Source organism: Mus caroli, unplaced genomic scaffold (assembly GCF_978045245.1).
Source record: "Mus caroli unplaced genomic scaffold, Mus_caroli_1 scaffold_2, whole genome shotgun sequence".
NCBI classification, from domain to species: Eukaryota; Metazoa; Chordata; class Mammalia; order Rodentia; family Muridae; genus Mus; species Mus caroli.
The window spans coordinates 142,971,067-142,987,142 of record NW_028227257.1 but is presented as its reverse complement, the minus strand read 5'-3'; the positions used below and the strand labels follow the sequence as shown (position 1 = coordinate 142,987,142).

At 44.0% G+C, this 16,076-nt stretch overlaps 1 protein-coding gene across 8 annotated transcripts in view; it reads right to left on the bottom strand.

Annotated features, from left to right (window-relative positions):
- Positions 1–16,076, bottom strand: part of Dennd1a (DENN domain containing 1A) — a 500,745-nt gene that overhangs the window by 121,106 nt on the left and 363,563 nt on the right. For all 8 annotated transcript variants that reach the window (XM_085834969.1, XM_085834968.1, XM_085834966.1 and 5 more), the window contains one exon: positions 15,095–15,220. In XM_085834969.1, the coding sequence (XP_085691095.1) occupies positions 15,095–15,220 (126 nt within the window). The remainder of the gene's footprint in view (positions 1–15,094; positions 15,221–16,076) is intronic.

Sequence of the window (16,076 nt, the reverse complement as noted above, 5' to 3'; positions counted from 1 at the left end):
TATATATATATATATAGTCAGCATGTACTCTGCATACCAGAAAAGAGCATCTGTTTCTATGGGACTACAGTTATAGACAGTTGTGAGCTACCAGGTTGGTGCCTAGAACTGAACCCAGATCGTCTAGAAGAGCATCCAGTGTTCTTAACCACTGAGCTATCTTTCCAACCTAGAAACATTTCTTGAAATAAGGAAAAGACATACAATAATGTATGTTTTCCCCATAATTAAAACTTATTTCAAATATCTTGAGGGACTATATAGCATACATGAGACTACAGAACCTGAATAACCACTCCAGACAGTCTAGTCAATCTCCTAGACATGAGAAAGGGGGAGAATGGAGAGAGAAACAAATAAACCCATTGGCACCTAGTGAGGAAGAACACGTGCCTAAAGAAAGAAAGAAAATTGATTCCCTTCAGATTTTAACACATTTGCCAGATTTAGAGACACTTAGACAATACTCAAGGAAGTATAAACCACAGTTTCTAGCCAGAAAAATGACTTCTACGTATAAAGGGCACAGAAAAGTTCTTACCAGCATTTAATTTCGAACTGATTTTGTCAACTTGACACAAACCTCGACATATCTGAAAAGAAACTCTCAACTGAGGAACTGCTTCTATCAGACTGGCATTTTCCTTACTACTGGTTGATTACTTGATTACTAGGAGGTCCCAGCCCATTGTGGGTGGGGCCGCCCTGAACAGGTGGTCCTTGGTAAGAAAGTAGGCTAGGCTGGGCAAGGCAAGGCAAGGCATGGCGAGCAAGCAGTAAGTAAGCAGTGATCTTCTATGGCTCCTGTTCTTGAGTCTCTGCTCTGACTTCTCTCAATCATCAGCTATGACTGGGATAAATAAACCCTTTCTCACTAAGATGCTTTTGGTCATGGCATTTAGTACAGCAATAGAAAGCAAACTAGGGCAACTTGTGTTTTGAAGTTTTTATATATTACTTTGGTCACAAGACATGGAGAAATCAAGCTGGTACTTGATAGGAAGCTTCTTCCCTGATGGCTTTCATAATGCCAGAGGTAGCTTATATAGGATGTTGGGATAAATGTCATCAACATCCTACCCAGCTTTGAACTCTGTGCACTACACTAATGCCTGGCATTGCAAGGTTTGGCCATCAACAGTGACACAAATATTACAGAGGCAAACAATAACATTCCAAGTGACGGACTGAAGGCTCACTCCACAGGAGGGAACAGATGCCAGGCTCTGGAAACCATCACCAAGACCACGAGCAGCATCTGCAACATCATAGACACAGACACACTAGGTTCCAGTTTCTCTCCCAGCCGATACCTCATCACCTGGGCATTTTTGCCAGTCCCTTACTCCATTTGTTTTTTGTACATTTTGCCATTTAAAGCATACCTTACTCACTTTCATTGCTCCTACCTATGCCTTCCTGGAATACATAAGTTTTGAAGGCTGGATATAATTTATTTTGGGTATGTGTAGGATCTTTCTTATATTATCCAGGCTGGCCTTGAATTCCTGAGCTCAAGGGATCTGCCCATCTCAGCCTCTGGGGTACTTTCAACTATAGATGTGCATACCTAGCTCAGGGACTTTATTTTGCTCACTGTTATATATCCAAGCACCAAGGAGAAGGTGTGTAGAGGAGAGCCTTTGAAAACAGTTGCTCCCACTTGTTTAAGTGATTGCAATACTCCATGCTTCAAGTTTATATCTAGCATATCAGGAATAACACTGCAGATTTACCCAAGAAAATGTAAACAACTGAAAAACAGTAGAAACCTATAAGCATCAAGTGCCTTTCTCTCATGCTACTTTTGTTTGACATTTGTCCATGAAGGGTAACACCAGTCACCTCAGTATAAAAGTTCCCTTCAGGACTAGATGATGGGAACTTGTTCAGGACAACCTCACTCCCTCCATGCCATTGTTAATGCTGGAAGATGAAAGCAAAAATGCCGCACAATAAGAGAACGGGCGAAGGGAGGCTAAGCAAGTGGCATATGTGTAATACCAGTGGGCTGTGCACTGATAGAACAGGGCTGAGTGGAGACCTGCCAGGTCATATCACTAACAGGGACCAGCAAACCAAACATAAAATAATCTCCAGCTAAAGGCTTTCCAAACTCCCGCCACGCCTCCATGGAATGTGACTGCTGGTGATTTGGGCATCGCTGGATAAAAGGCTTCTTGTGGCAAGCAGGGAAGAACATGGACTGGGACTTTACATCTGCTGTTGCATTTGATTCTCAAAGCAATTCCATGACAGTGGCATTCTTAGCCCCACTTAACAAATGAAAATCCTGTGGTTTGGGGGGCAGGGTGCTCATGGCTTCACAGCTTTTTAATGCTGGCTCTCCCAGAATCCCACTTTTCTTTAACTTGTTCCAAATGGCTTCAATAATACATACAGAGAACTTCTCTAACACTGGGATTACCCAGAGTATGTTTTATAAGATTTCCTTACCTGCCAGTCTCTAGGAGGAAGCCACATACAATAACAAATTGAACATTTACTCACTGATCATTGCTAGGCAATAGATGCCAGCAAATTCACTGAAGTTTGGAGGTAGTCAATCAACATGTACACGTTTCTGACATTATGTTTAGCACTGGGTCAGCCCCAAGAAATTTGAGATATCTCTCTCTTGTTTCATAATGAGGTAGGAACAAGCCAGACATAGATCACTGAGGCCTGAAGGTATTTTTCGCTTCCTTAATTTGTAATTGAGAAAACAGGGTTCAGGAAGGTATGATAACTTGTTGGAGCCACACAGGTAGAGGAGGTAGAGTCTGGATTTGCATCAGGTCGAATGAAAACCCAAGGGGCTACATTATGTTACTCACCATGTATTAACTGCTAAGGAAGAGGGTCCATAAATAGCCAACTGTCTGTGTCTGGTTGAGCCTTGCCCCTACACTCCTGCTCTGCTTTGCATAGACATGGCCAACCTGCCATTTAACAGGGTTTGCTGCTCACCTGGTTTTGCTTAAATAAAGCATCAGTGAGACATGGAGGGGGACGCACAGGCAGGGAAAGCTTGCTTGCCGATACTCCACTCTTACTACCAGTGTAGATAGGTTGCCCAGCAACGGCTTGTCCTTGTGTGATTCAGCCCCCTCTGGCACCCAGACCACTATGCCAGGCTTCTCCTTGCTTATGCAGGTGCTATATCCTAATCTTGCTTCTGGGGGTCCCATCTCAATTGTATGCTTCAATCCAGTCAACTGGTCTTCCTCTTTGGGAACAGCACCATAGCCACTGCTGGTCTCTAGGTTCCCTTTGCCACTTTGAGTCTCAGCTCTTCTGTAATGTGTTCAGCCATTTTTTTTTTTTTGTATTATTACCCCTTTCTGTTGTCCAGGATAGAACCTGACATGCTGACTAAGTTACTGGACCTAGGGAACAAACAGCAGCCTATGGCCCCAAGCTATGAAAGCCCAGTGATGGCTGGGATTTGGGTCTCAATATCGCCTGTTGGCCCAAACTGTCTGGTCAGACAACAAAAGCTTTGGAAAAAGAATGAGTTTGTCTTTTTCCAAGCTTCACAGACAGGACTGGAGTAGGAAGAACACAGCTGGTATCCTAATTGCACACTCCACATCAGCCACACTATTTTTCCCCAAACTGCCATGAGGAGTAAGAGCCAGGCAGGGGAGGGAAGGGCTTCTGAAAAGCACTGGGCTAGGCAGAATTAACCTTTCATTGTTCTTTTCTGAGCTGCAGGGCTTCCATAAGGTGCACTGTAAATATATAATACAGTTGTAGTAGGTGTCATGGACATTCCAAAGTCTGTGGGATTAGAAACCTACCAACCTCCAACTCTTCAAGGAACACTGCTAGAAGTGCTAGATCATGGGCACATTCTTTCCTGGCCTTCTCATAGGCTGGGAGCTAGCCAGACATCTTCATCCGCAGTCACACTCCGTCCTGTCTATGCCATGCTCCTTCCAGGCCCCGACTCTCTGCATGTGCTGCTTCCTTCCTGCTTCCAGAGTTTCCCATCCAGGTGCCACCTTCTCTGGGAAGCTTTCCTTGTGCCTGTTTCCAACAGCCATGAAGATCCCTGCTACCTTCCACAATACTCCACTCCTCTGATCTCAGCTCTCTGCTCATTTCCTGCCTCCTCCCCTGCAGTGTTCTAAAGAATAGTGACTGAGTCTGATTTGTCACAGCACACCAGCTAGCGTGTAGGACAGGGTGGATAGCTGGCCAGGGTCATCAGAGGGTCATACATTTCAAATGCTTGTAGCACTTTCTACTATCAAGGTTTAATAATTGACTTAAAAATTTAATTTACAAATTAAAATAAAAACTATTGTTACAGGTATCTTTACTAAGTCAACTTTTATGAATGCACTTACTTTTATTACTATGAGAATAACTGATTTTTCAAAATCCTAAAATTGCCTGAACACAGCCATGAAAACTGTGGGCTAATGCTACCATGAGAAAGCTTCCCACCACTAGGTGTCAGCCCAGGAACAGAGGAGGAAGGCTATATTCAAACTCGTGTTTTACTTATTCATCCAATTATCACTATAAATATCAAATATTTAAACAACAAAATATTAGGCAATTAAAATTATTTATTAAGGGAATGTTTTTAAAAAGATATATAAAATTTTGACATTTCCCCTTTGCAGAATAGTTTATAAATGGTGTTATTTTAACCTGTATTTGTCAAGAAACATTTGCACAGATTAGAGGAACTAACTCCTAAGAGGAAAACCAACTCGCTTTTCTTCAGAAAGGCCCCCAAACTGTATGTAACACAGACCATATGGCCACCCCCACTGTGGAGCGTGTGCAGGGCAAAGTGCATTGCCCCACAGTTAGGCAGATGGAGGGGTTGGATCCCAATTCTGCTATTCTGAAAACAAATGTGACGCCACCTTTCCCAGCCTCGGTTTCTTGTCAGTAAAATGGGGCTATCTGACTCTCTGCATGGGGACTGAAAAACAACAAAGGGACTGTAGTTTGTTAAAAGCCCCAACAGAATAAATGTTCTAGTCTTTTATTTTCCTCAAGACTTTAAGTCTTAATGATCTATGTAACAAAACTGCTTCGCAGATCCCAAACAAAAAGTGAGATTATAAGAGCTAGGATCATTCATTCATTCAAAGGATAGCTGATGAGAATGTCCTAGGTATTGAGAAGGCTCTGTGTCAGGGACACTTGTGCAAACATGACACTTCATGCCCTCCTGTCCAGGTCTCTGTGGTGACAAACTGTAGTGTCATTATCTACTGCAGAATGTATCCAACAACCTGACCCCTAGAAAACCAATGTGCTTGGAAGCCTAGCAGCGGGGGGAGGGGGGGAAGGATCGGGATCTACCATTTTCTCTTCTACTTATCAAACACCATGGCTCCATGACTGTCACAGTCCTCTACTGTATGCAGGTGTAGAAAAGAATGGCATGCTGCCCTGCTCTTGAGAAGCTCACAGCCTGGCTATGTAGGCAGACTGTTGCGTGTTATTGGAAAAAGATTTCCTTTTCAGGGTTTCATTGAAAAGGCAAAAGGTCATATAATTAAACTGTTTGATTTAAACATGGTAACTGTAACCACATATGCTTGCTTCTACTTCCAACAAAGATACATTTACTGCTGTCACAGCCAATCCTGGGGTCAAGCTCTCTTCCTGCACACATAATCTAGGAGAGAATACAGACTGCACGATGACTTTACACATGATCCTTTCCAGATCCTAAATGACTCTGGTCAGCTTCCATACAGCTGCCTGGCCAGGCCTTTGTTTTATGTTGATATGCTTGCTGTGTGTGTTAGCTTGTGTGTGCACCCTCAGATGATGTTGTAGGGGATACTTTCTTGTTTGTTTGTTTGTTTGTTTGTTTGTTTGTTTTGAAGACAGGGTTTCTCTGTGTAGCCTTGGCTGTCCTGGAACTCAATATGTAGTCCGGGCTGGCCTCACATTTAGAGATCAGCCTGCCTCTGCCTTCTGAGTGCTGGGATTAAAGCATGCGCCACCACCGCCTGGCTACATTAAAAAAAAAACACCAAAAAACAAAAAACTAAGTGGCTACACTAAAATATGACCACTACTCCAAGCATAGAAAGCAGGCATTAGCCATTCATATGCTCACTAACAATCACTGGCTGAACATGGACTGATGCTATGTGAGGGACACCAGGCCTGTCAAACTCATTCTAAAGAAACAACATGAGAAAGGAGGCAGGATTATCAAATGAAATCTAGTGAGGGTTTGGTGTCCTGCTGAGACAACCTGTAACACACTACTACATTTTACTTTTTCACATTTTCTCACACTTAGGGGCTTACATTTTTCAACTGGGCAATCTACTTCTAGAACAACAGCTCTCAGTTCATTGTGTGAGTCTGAGGCACAAAGCCTCCACAACTGTACCAGTGTCTGTGCTGTGACTGATTTGGTGAACCACAGTCCCTTTTCTCAATGGCAAAAGCTTTCTCTCTCTTTAAAAGTTTCAATTATATTTTCTTTAATATATTTTAAAAACTGACTGTCCTCATTTAAAAAAATGAATGTCCTTATCTTGAACTATACCTACCTGTAAGTGCTGGGAGCAATGACAGATGAACAAATAGCAAATGCTTATTAAAGGAAATGATTTAATGTGAGATTTTGTTCAATTTTAGCACACAGAATTTAAGATAAAAGATGTATTTCCTCTGATAGCTCAAAAGTGGAGTCAGAATGGTTGTAGGCTTTGTGCTCTGAATGGCTACAGGTGCCCTGTTGCACACACATGCCATTGTGCTAGAGTGCAGCTGCCATTTCTCTCTTCTTCCCACTTTACCTCCCTGTCATCCAGAAAAGTGCCAGTATCTTTATCAGCATGGCACTGTGTGGGCGTTTTATATGCATAACATTTTTCTCAATATTCATACAAAATAGGTGCTATTTCCACTTACAGATAAGAATTGTGAGACTCAAAAGCGGAAGGACTTTCAAATACATCCACTAATAGATGAGAGAGTCAAAGCCAGGTACCCACAGCCATGCTTGCCCTCAGGCTGTGACCTCCTCAGCTCCCTAGAGTCACAGAGATGCAATGTTGGCTCTGAGAGCCTAGTGCTGGGAGGGGAGTGTCATTCCCCACTCCATTCTCAGGACATGATCTTGAATTCAGATGACTAGTAGTCCAGACAGAGGCAGGGGAGAGGGAGGAGAGAGAAAGAGAGAGGGGAGCCCAGTGCAGTCCATTCTGAACTCGTGTTCTTAGGGAACTTCCTTGGCTTAGGCTGGTGGTTCAGGCTGTAATTCCCAGATTGCTTGCCCACCGGTGGGAAAACAAGATAGCTTTTCACAAGCCTTTCCCAAATCTGGGCTTCATAAAGTTACTGCTAAGCATGTAACAAAAGCATGGGTTCTGTGAAGAGTTCCATGGTGATAGGGATGCTCAGCAGAGAAGCATCTGTATAAAGCATCTGTATAAAGTCCATCTTAGCCCCTCAAAGCACAATGTTAAACACTGCACTACCACAAGACAGCGCCTCCACATCAGGCATCATGCTTGTGAACATGCCATAGAATTGGTCACAGGAGCCAAGAGGTGAGACTACTCACCTTTATGAAGTCCAGGTTCGTAGGAAATATTTGTGAATAGTCAACAGATAAAGGGAAAACACAATGGGGTTTGTTCATGTACAGACTATAACTCAGTCTTGAAAAGGGATGGCATTTTGATATCTATTACAAGTTTGATAAACTTTGAGTTTGTGTCACATGGATTAAGCCAGACAAAGGAGGACAAACACAGTGATATTCTACTTCTAGAAAAAATCAGTGGGAAGATTAGAGGTTACTAAGTACTGCAGGAGACAGACAGGTAGTTCCTGGTAATGAACTTTCAGGGGTGAGGGTTGTATAGCCCTGTGAATGCAGCCATCCTTCAGCTGTGCAACTGGCAATGGTCTCAACAACAAAGCTTGTATTTTCCACAACTGAAATAGTCTAAAGACAGACTTCAGGTCCATTCCAGGTTTCCCCATTCAAACGATATATAGAGAGTCACAGGGACTGTGCTTGGTCACAGGTACTCATTCCAGTCTTGTTTCCCTGTTCCTCATCTGTGCTGAATGTAGTGTCTTAAGGCTGCTCAAGTCCTTCTGGGTTCAAGATGGAAACATGGGCAATTAGTCACTACCCTATCTGAATTCTAGAAATCCTTTATACACCACAGCCCATCATGTGGGCTTTGGTGTGCCCCACTCAGCTTCTCTCATGTGAGTGAGCTGAAAATGGCCTTTCCCCACACTGGAACAAATAGGCCCCTAGAGTCAGGCTCCTGCACACACCTGAATTTCTTTTACCCAGAAGGCTTAGGCGTAAGAGCATCCCAAAGTTTTATTAACTGAGTTGTTGGTAGATTATTACCTAAAATATTGAAAGGTAAGAACAACTTAACAGCTCAGCAGGGGAGTATGGCCAGGGCAATAATGGCTGTGGCTTACTCAGTGACATACAGTGTAAAATGTATAAGATGCCACATTCAGTGTGGGACAAACAGACTGTAATCTTTAATCTGTTGAGCTCTGGATACCCTTTGTATCATGGGAAACAAGCAGATGCAATGCATTCATAAATTGCATATACACATACACACAGACACACACAAACACATTTGGTGGAGTTGTGGTGATGCCTTGATTTCTTTATTTATGAATATTTCTTATTTTTCATCTCTCCAAAAGTAAACATAAACATGGGTTTCTCTCTGTCAGCTCAGGAGATGGGCAATGTTACTTAAGCAGAATTCTGAAACCTGTGGTATAGTTCTGACCTGGTGCAACACAGTCTGGTGCATTCATGCTTGAAAACCAAGCTATCAATCTGCCTTTATCTTAACTTCTATGCCTCTGAGGGGTTTTAGGTGGATAAATATGACTCAGCAAAAAACATGTATTAAAAAAACCAAGGGATATAAGGTGAACGACGTGAGTGTTCTTTATCAGCATCTAGAATGGACTGACTGAGATGGGTGCCAAGTGTTCATACAGCTTGTTTATAGCATTCACTCCAGCACTAAGGGCAGAGTCTGGGCTCCTTTACCACAGGGAAGGCTGGCCAGTGGGTTGGCCCTGAGAGGGCCACACTGGCTAACTAAATAAGAGTACCCGTAATTTTTCACCAAGCCATGTTTCCACAGCCAACACACAGAACAGGCCACTTCCCTAGGTACCAAGCAAATGTGCTCTTTGAGTAGACATTTCCAGGACCCATATGGCCAGATACAGGAGATCCTGTATCCTCATATGCACTGCCTCAAGGCGACTCCATGTAGAGGAGGAGTTAAGAGACTGCATAGAAGGATCAAATGAACGCTTAAACTATCTTCAAGAGTTCGTCAAAACAGGCCAGTGCATTTCAAAGGGGGTGGATCAATCAATCTTGCTCAGATTTCCTGATGATATCATTTTAAACAAAGGAGCAAGGTAGAATATTCTTTTTAAAAAGCATGCCTTCTCCCTAGGAGAGAAAAGGGGACTCAAGGCAAACTCAAGAATCACACTACTACCCACACCCTGTGAAAGTTGTATTCTTCTACCAAGCAGATAATGGACCCTTGGCCTAGCAATTAAAATCATTTGTCTTTTATCCCCTTCTTGCCAAAAAGGACCCCAGCCCTAACTAGTTAATCCCCAACACACACTGCTGCTCCCAGAGTTGCCTGGCAACTACCAGGAGGCGTGTCAGAGAGCAAGAAAGGCCTAAATAAATGAACTGGAGCCTGTGCTGTGCTTGACATGGATAAAGAGGTTCTCCGAATGGGGCTTCCTGGCTGCTTGTGGTTCTGTCATTTAAGTGGGAAGAACAAGTTGGCTTGGGCAACACTGTTAAATGCCCTGGGCTTTGCCACTGATTTTTTCCAGGTAACTGAAAAGTGGGTCACATACCCCTGTGATTTGTAGACACCTCCTCTCTTCCAGGAAAAAGCTATTTCCAGAGACTCCAGACAGGATAAGGAGCAATGCATGCACATGGAACACAGGCCTGGGGCTAACCTCTGCCTCCCGCACTCCCCTATCCTCTCACTTCTTACACCCATTCTCTGTCCATTAGTCCAAAATACACTGGCTAACACCTACACTCTGTGCCATGGCCTGCCTAGGATGAAACTTGTGAGAACTAGAAGACAGGCAGGAGAGTGCAGTGGGAGGAACCATGTCTTGGGGTCTCCTCCTGGCTCTCCTACATTCTGGGAAGTCATTGCCAAGTAGAGCCTCTGCCCCATTTGTAAATGGACAAGACAAAGGTCAGGTAAACAGGAAAGATCATGGCTGGGAAGCCACTTGAAGGTGAACTATGACTGATTTGTGGAAGCCACTGAGGAGAAGTAGACAGTTATTCTCTCACTTTCACTTTCTGACTACAGGAAGTCCCTTTGAAACATCTGGCCCTGAAAAGACCCACCTAGCCCAGGCTAGGCTCAGTATAGAGAAGCCTCAGCAAGATGGCCCTTCCCTTTCCTTTGGACACGGGTAAAACAAAGCTCAAAGGCACGCTGAATGTTTCCAGTAAGGGAAAAACATAAGCAAAACAAAATAAACAAATAAAAAACCTAAAAAGGCTCTCAAGTGTGCTCTAAGTCATAGGCAGGAGCCTTTCAGGCCAGGCTTCTACATAGGCAGGCAAGGATCAACAGGCCCTACAGGAGCTGCATCCCAAATACTTCTGGCTGGAAAGGAATCCTAGCAAGAACAGGAGACAAGCTGCTGTCCAAGGGCTGGCAGGCAGGCCCTGGACTAGGCTTATCCAAGTTTCACTACAATCCTGCAAGGATCAGGCTCCACATGGAAAGAAACTGAGGCTCAAAGGTCTGAAGGAGTCCTAAGTCACAGCTGCCAAGGAGCAGAGCAGACAAAAGCAGCTCATGCTTTCAGAGCAATGCAAGTGGTTACTCTGAGGTCACCAGTTTCCTACCACAGCACAGCACTGGTCTGGGTGGGAAGATACCACAGCCATTTGGACAGCAACCCAGCACAAGTAGTAATGGCAAGTGTAGCAGAGGGGTGGGCAGTGACTTCCAGGTTGCTCAGGGCCCTCCTTTCTGCAGGTGCTCTCTGCTCTCAGTCTCTCTGCAACTGCTCTGCACATGGCCACCCATTTCTTCCTCCCCTCAGCACCAAAGCTTGAAATGTCCTTGGATCCTGAGTGTTGACTAGAGCTGGCCCTGCCCTTCAACTGGGCACTGTGGGAGAGCTGGTCCTACCTCTCATGGGCTACAGCACTCAGAAGAGTGAGCCCCACCCCTCGCCTGGGCAGCACAGTAGAGCTGGCCCTGGTAGATGGTGCAGGTGAGCTGTACCTGGAGAGCATGGGAGCAGGAGAGCAGGCCCTAGTGGTGTGGGTACAGGAGCGCTGGCAGGCTGACCAATCCAGCTACCACCCAGGCCCAGATCTACCCCAACATCTACTCCATCTATGAAGTGCTGGAGCTGGTGAAGGGGTCAGTCCTACAGAACCAAAGCTGAAGGATGTCCATGACACAGGACATTAACAGGATATCTGAGAGGTGTCTCAGTGAGGGTCCAGTATTGACAGTGTAGCAGAAGCCAGAGACCTCAAACCAGACCAATGGCTCATTGCAAAGATCATTTGCAAGCAAAGAAGTGTTGGTAAAAGGGTATATACTGTGAGATACATAGCAGCTTCCACTGCAAGATGTTTTGTTTTTTGTTTTTGTTTTTTTCTTTAGATAGGGAGGTTGCAAGGGCAAAGGGCAGATATAGAGGAATGGAGGGATGAATGAAATTGGGGTACATGATGTGAAATTAATAAAGGATCAATAAAAAAGTTAAAAATAGTCTAATAGAAAGAACTAAAAAAGAAAAAAAGAAAGAAAAATCATTCAAACTACATATGAAGATAGAAAAAGCTGTTCTTATTAGTGTAGCTTAAAATTGGGGAATATTAATAACAGCCAATAAGGCCAGCATCAGGATAATGAGTAGGCTTTGGCCCTTATTTTAGATCAGAGGTACTAGATAAAACCCTGTCAGTGGGCTTATTTTTCACCCTCTGGAAGCCTCCCAGGTAACTGTGGTCCACAACCAGGCTGTTCTCAATGACATTTGATAAGAGATTTTATATGATGTCAAAGTGCTTACTCAGACTAACGGCAAAAACAGACTAGTAAGTGGGATGCTGGGTTGCTTTGTCAAGGATAACTCAACTGCCTAACAGAAGAAAACAAAACAAAACTAAAACCCAAGACCCAAGCAAAATGAACCAAAAGCAAATCAAAGACAAAAAATAGGGTGGAGGCCTGCTGACACCACTTCAACTCTAGATTGATGGGACCAGGGTGCTTCTTATTTCTGTTTCTTTAAACATTTTAACCAAGATCTAGTGCGATTTTATTTTATTCTCTTAGTGCAATGGATAGATCTCAAAGCCTTGTGTGTATACCATGCAGGCTACACTGAGCTAAATCCCCAAAATACAGTCTGTCTGTCTGTCTGTCTGTCTCTCATTATGAGTGTTTGTGGGTGTGTCTATGTGCTTGAGTACTGTGGCTCATTGAGGCTAGAAGAATGTATCAATTCTTCTGGTGCTGGACTTACAGGTTGTTATGAGTCTCCTAATGTGGGAGCTAGGAACTGAACTCAGGTCCTCTGCAAGAACAGTATGCATTTTTAACTGCTGAGCCATCTTCTGAGCACTAATTTGTGCAATTTTATGAGCAGACCACTAAAAAAATGTATAGTCGCTGGGAAGCATTCCCATCCCATAGTATTGCTGCCCCCACCCCCATCATCACCCAACACTCCATTCACTCTCCATGCCTTGCAGCCACTTCTCATGCTCATGTGTGCTCGGCAGCCATTGTAAACAATCTTGCATGAGGTATTGTACTGCCTCACTTTTCAATGAGGAGAACTAGTAGAATTAAATTTATGATTTAAAAATCACATAGGTAACACAGTAACCACTGTTGGTGTAATGCTTAATTGGGAAACTATGGGCCTCCTGGTGTCCCTTTTACAGACAAAAGTCATTCTTGTACAGATGAATGCAAGTGAAAGTGTGATAGGCCTGCCATAGTCCATGGATTCTAAGATGAAAACTTCTCCCCACCAAAACACGAAGTTGTGCTCTCTTCTCCATAATACCTACAGTAAATGACCAAATGACAACTTAGATTCAAGAAAACATCTATAGCCAAGCCTGTCATTAGTTCCAGATGATGCTTTAATGTCTATGTAGTATGCATCACGTGGGGTTACAGAGATACATAGGCATTTCACAAGTACATACTGTGACCATTTAGTCTGTGCCAATTCATTTCCACCACAAATCCATACCATACCACATGGTATGAATACCAGGGCATTAGGCTTTCCTGTTTGTACCAGAGGCACCACCATCCTCTCTCAGGTTCCCAATCTCTGGAGCCATTTATATGCCATTTGTCTACTATGTTTCATCTATTACTAGGCTAAGCCTCTTTTTCCACCATGGAACATTCTGGTGTAGCCTATCACTGCCTTAAGACTCAACCCTGCCGTCAGTGGTATCATATCTCCATGCTGAACTTTATGTTCCTGCAGAGTAAAGCACACATTCCTACACCAGCAGCCAAGCCGCTGTTAAATCTGTCTCAGTCCATCTCCACCTTCAGACCACAAGCCTTAGTACGGTCGACAGCCCATACTTGCGACAGGGTATGGCACCTCTGTTCTGTTCTTTCTAGCCTTACTCATTAGGTCTCACCTTTCCTAAGACAAACTTCAGGGCTGTTTGAAGCTAACACGACCCAGAAGGGAGAAGCAAGGTGTATCCACTTTTGTAGGTAAAGAAAGCAAAGTTTAGCCAAACAGGGGGACTTCTTCAAGTTTTATGCAGCTAAGAAGCCCCGAGCCAGGTTTAAATCCCTAAGTTTCAGTGCTTTAACCCAGAGCCTGTCAGTCAGGGGCAACCAGCAATTCCTCTTTTAGAGGTGTGTGTGTCCAGCTCAGATCCAGAACTATGCACTGGATTCAATAAACTCTGGATTCTAGGCATGTGACAACCAAGGGCAAGTACCAGGGTGAAAATGTGTCCAGCTTTCTGGGTATCCCCATCTCTACTCCCCAGGCCTGGAGAAGGACTGGGCCAGCTTTCCCACTCTCCTTTTAGAGAGGGGTGAGGATAATATTTCCTTTAGTTACACTAACTTGTAAACCTTGATTGGCTTGGCTGGGCCCAAGATCATGCCAGAGTTGGAGCCAGCTCCCTTTCAGACAGGGAGGACATGGGAACTTGTTTTAAGCTGATAGACATTAGTAAGACCTAGGAGAAACTAGAAACAGATTATGTTGACCTGGATCAGTATGACCACAGTTGGTCTCTCACACAGAGTCTTCCTGGGCTACACATGCATTCTGCTCAGCCACAATGCAAAAGTAGGCCGAGTAGAGGTACATCAGTGGGAAGCTTCAAGTGGGAGCAATAAGAAGTTGTGGCGCTGCCTTTGATTTCAGGAAAGACCTGACCTCTTTGTAACTATTCAACATTACCTCACAGGGCAGGCAAGGGAAATGGTTGGTCAATCAGGCTCAGGGAAGTAGAAGAGCTAGGTATGTAGGTAACACTATTGCTTAGTACTTACTATGTTGTGCTCATTTAAATCATGATTATATATAGGGAGCCACCAAAATGTAACTTCCTAGGATGAAGGAACCCTTTAAAAGACAAGGGGCAGTGAAGTATAGGGCAAAATCATGAGCTTTGGGGCTGTTGGTAAATCATTTCTCTTTCCTGAAGCCTTGGTGTCCTCATCTGAAATGTGGACTTGGTTGTCACTATCCCATAGTTGTCCTGTGAGTCTTCATGAGAGCTAGACAATCATGAAGGGACTGGCATAGCATTTAACACACAGGCACTGCAGTACCTTCATGTCTTCCCTTTACTGTAAGAGGGGAAGGATTCATGTAAAACTCCTTATCCAAGACCCTCCATTACACACACACACACACACACACACACACACACACACACACACACACGCACAGAACCTCCTCTCAAGGTGAACCACGGATTTCTCATATCCAGAAGTGGCTTCTTGGTCCCTAATCAAACACAGATGCTGTTACATGCCAAGAGGCTACTTACTGGCTCAATTTTCAGTGCATTCCGGTAGCTCCCAAAGAAAGCAGCCTGGGCCTTGAGGAAGGCTCTGGCCACCCCATCACCTGTGGTTGTAGAGACCTTCTTCAGCCTGTTCTTCAGGGAGGAGATCTGGTGAAACATAAAAGAAGACAGTGTGAGAGCAGGTCATAGAGGGACAGATGGCTGAGCCTGGCACCGAGAGGGCCTCAGACAATTCCAGGAGGGGGTCGGTTTAATGGGGGGGGGGGGAGGTGTCCTCAGCATTAGGAATTGCTGTGGTATATTTCACAAATCTCTAAATGTACTCATTAGAGAATATAGTTTGGTGGTATAAATGTAAATGTAACAATCAAAACCATCCAATTGTAGAACATTTTCACCACTTCCAGAAGAAACCTCATGTTCCCACCCTAGTCCCAGACAACCATGCACCTACCCAAACCATCCTGCATAAGTCAAATACATGGAACTACAGGACCAGTAGGTAGCTCATGTGACCAGATTCTTTCATGCATCACAATGCTCGGTTTTCTTTTTTTTTAAAGATGTATTTATTATTATATCGAAGTACACTGTAGCTGTCTTTAGACACACCAGAAGAGGGCGTCAGATCTCATTACAGATGGTTGTGAGCCACCATGTGGTTGCTGGGATTTGAACTCAGGACCTTCAGAAGAGCAGTCGGTGCTCTTAACCACTGAGCCATCTCTCCAGTCCAATGCTCAGTTTTCTATATGGCAATACATATGAAGTCTTCATTCCTTTCTGTGGTTGAACAATATTCTACTGCATACCATACCTTATTTACCAGTTTCTGCTTTGTGGTGATAAATCCTAGTAGCTATTATACAGATTCATGGTATGGAGACAGCAGAGGTTTGGAGGCAAGAACCTGAGTAGCAAAAGTTGCTTGTGTAGTGAAGATCAGCTGAAAGGGCCTGCAACTGAGTACAGGAGCTCTCCTGTGAGGTGGCTATAGGGGAGG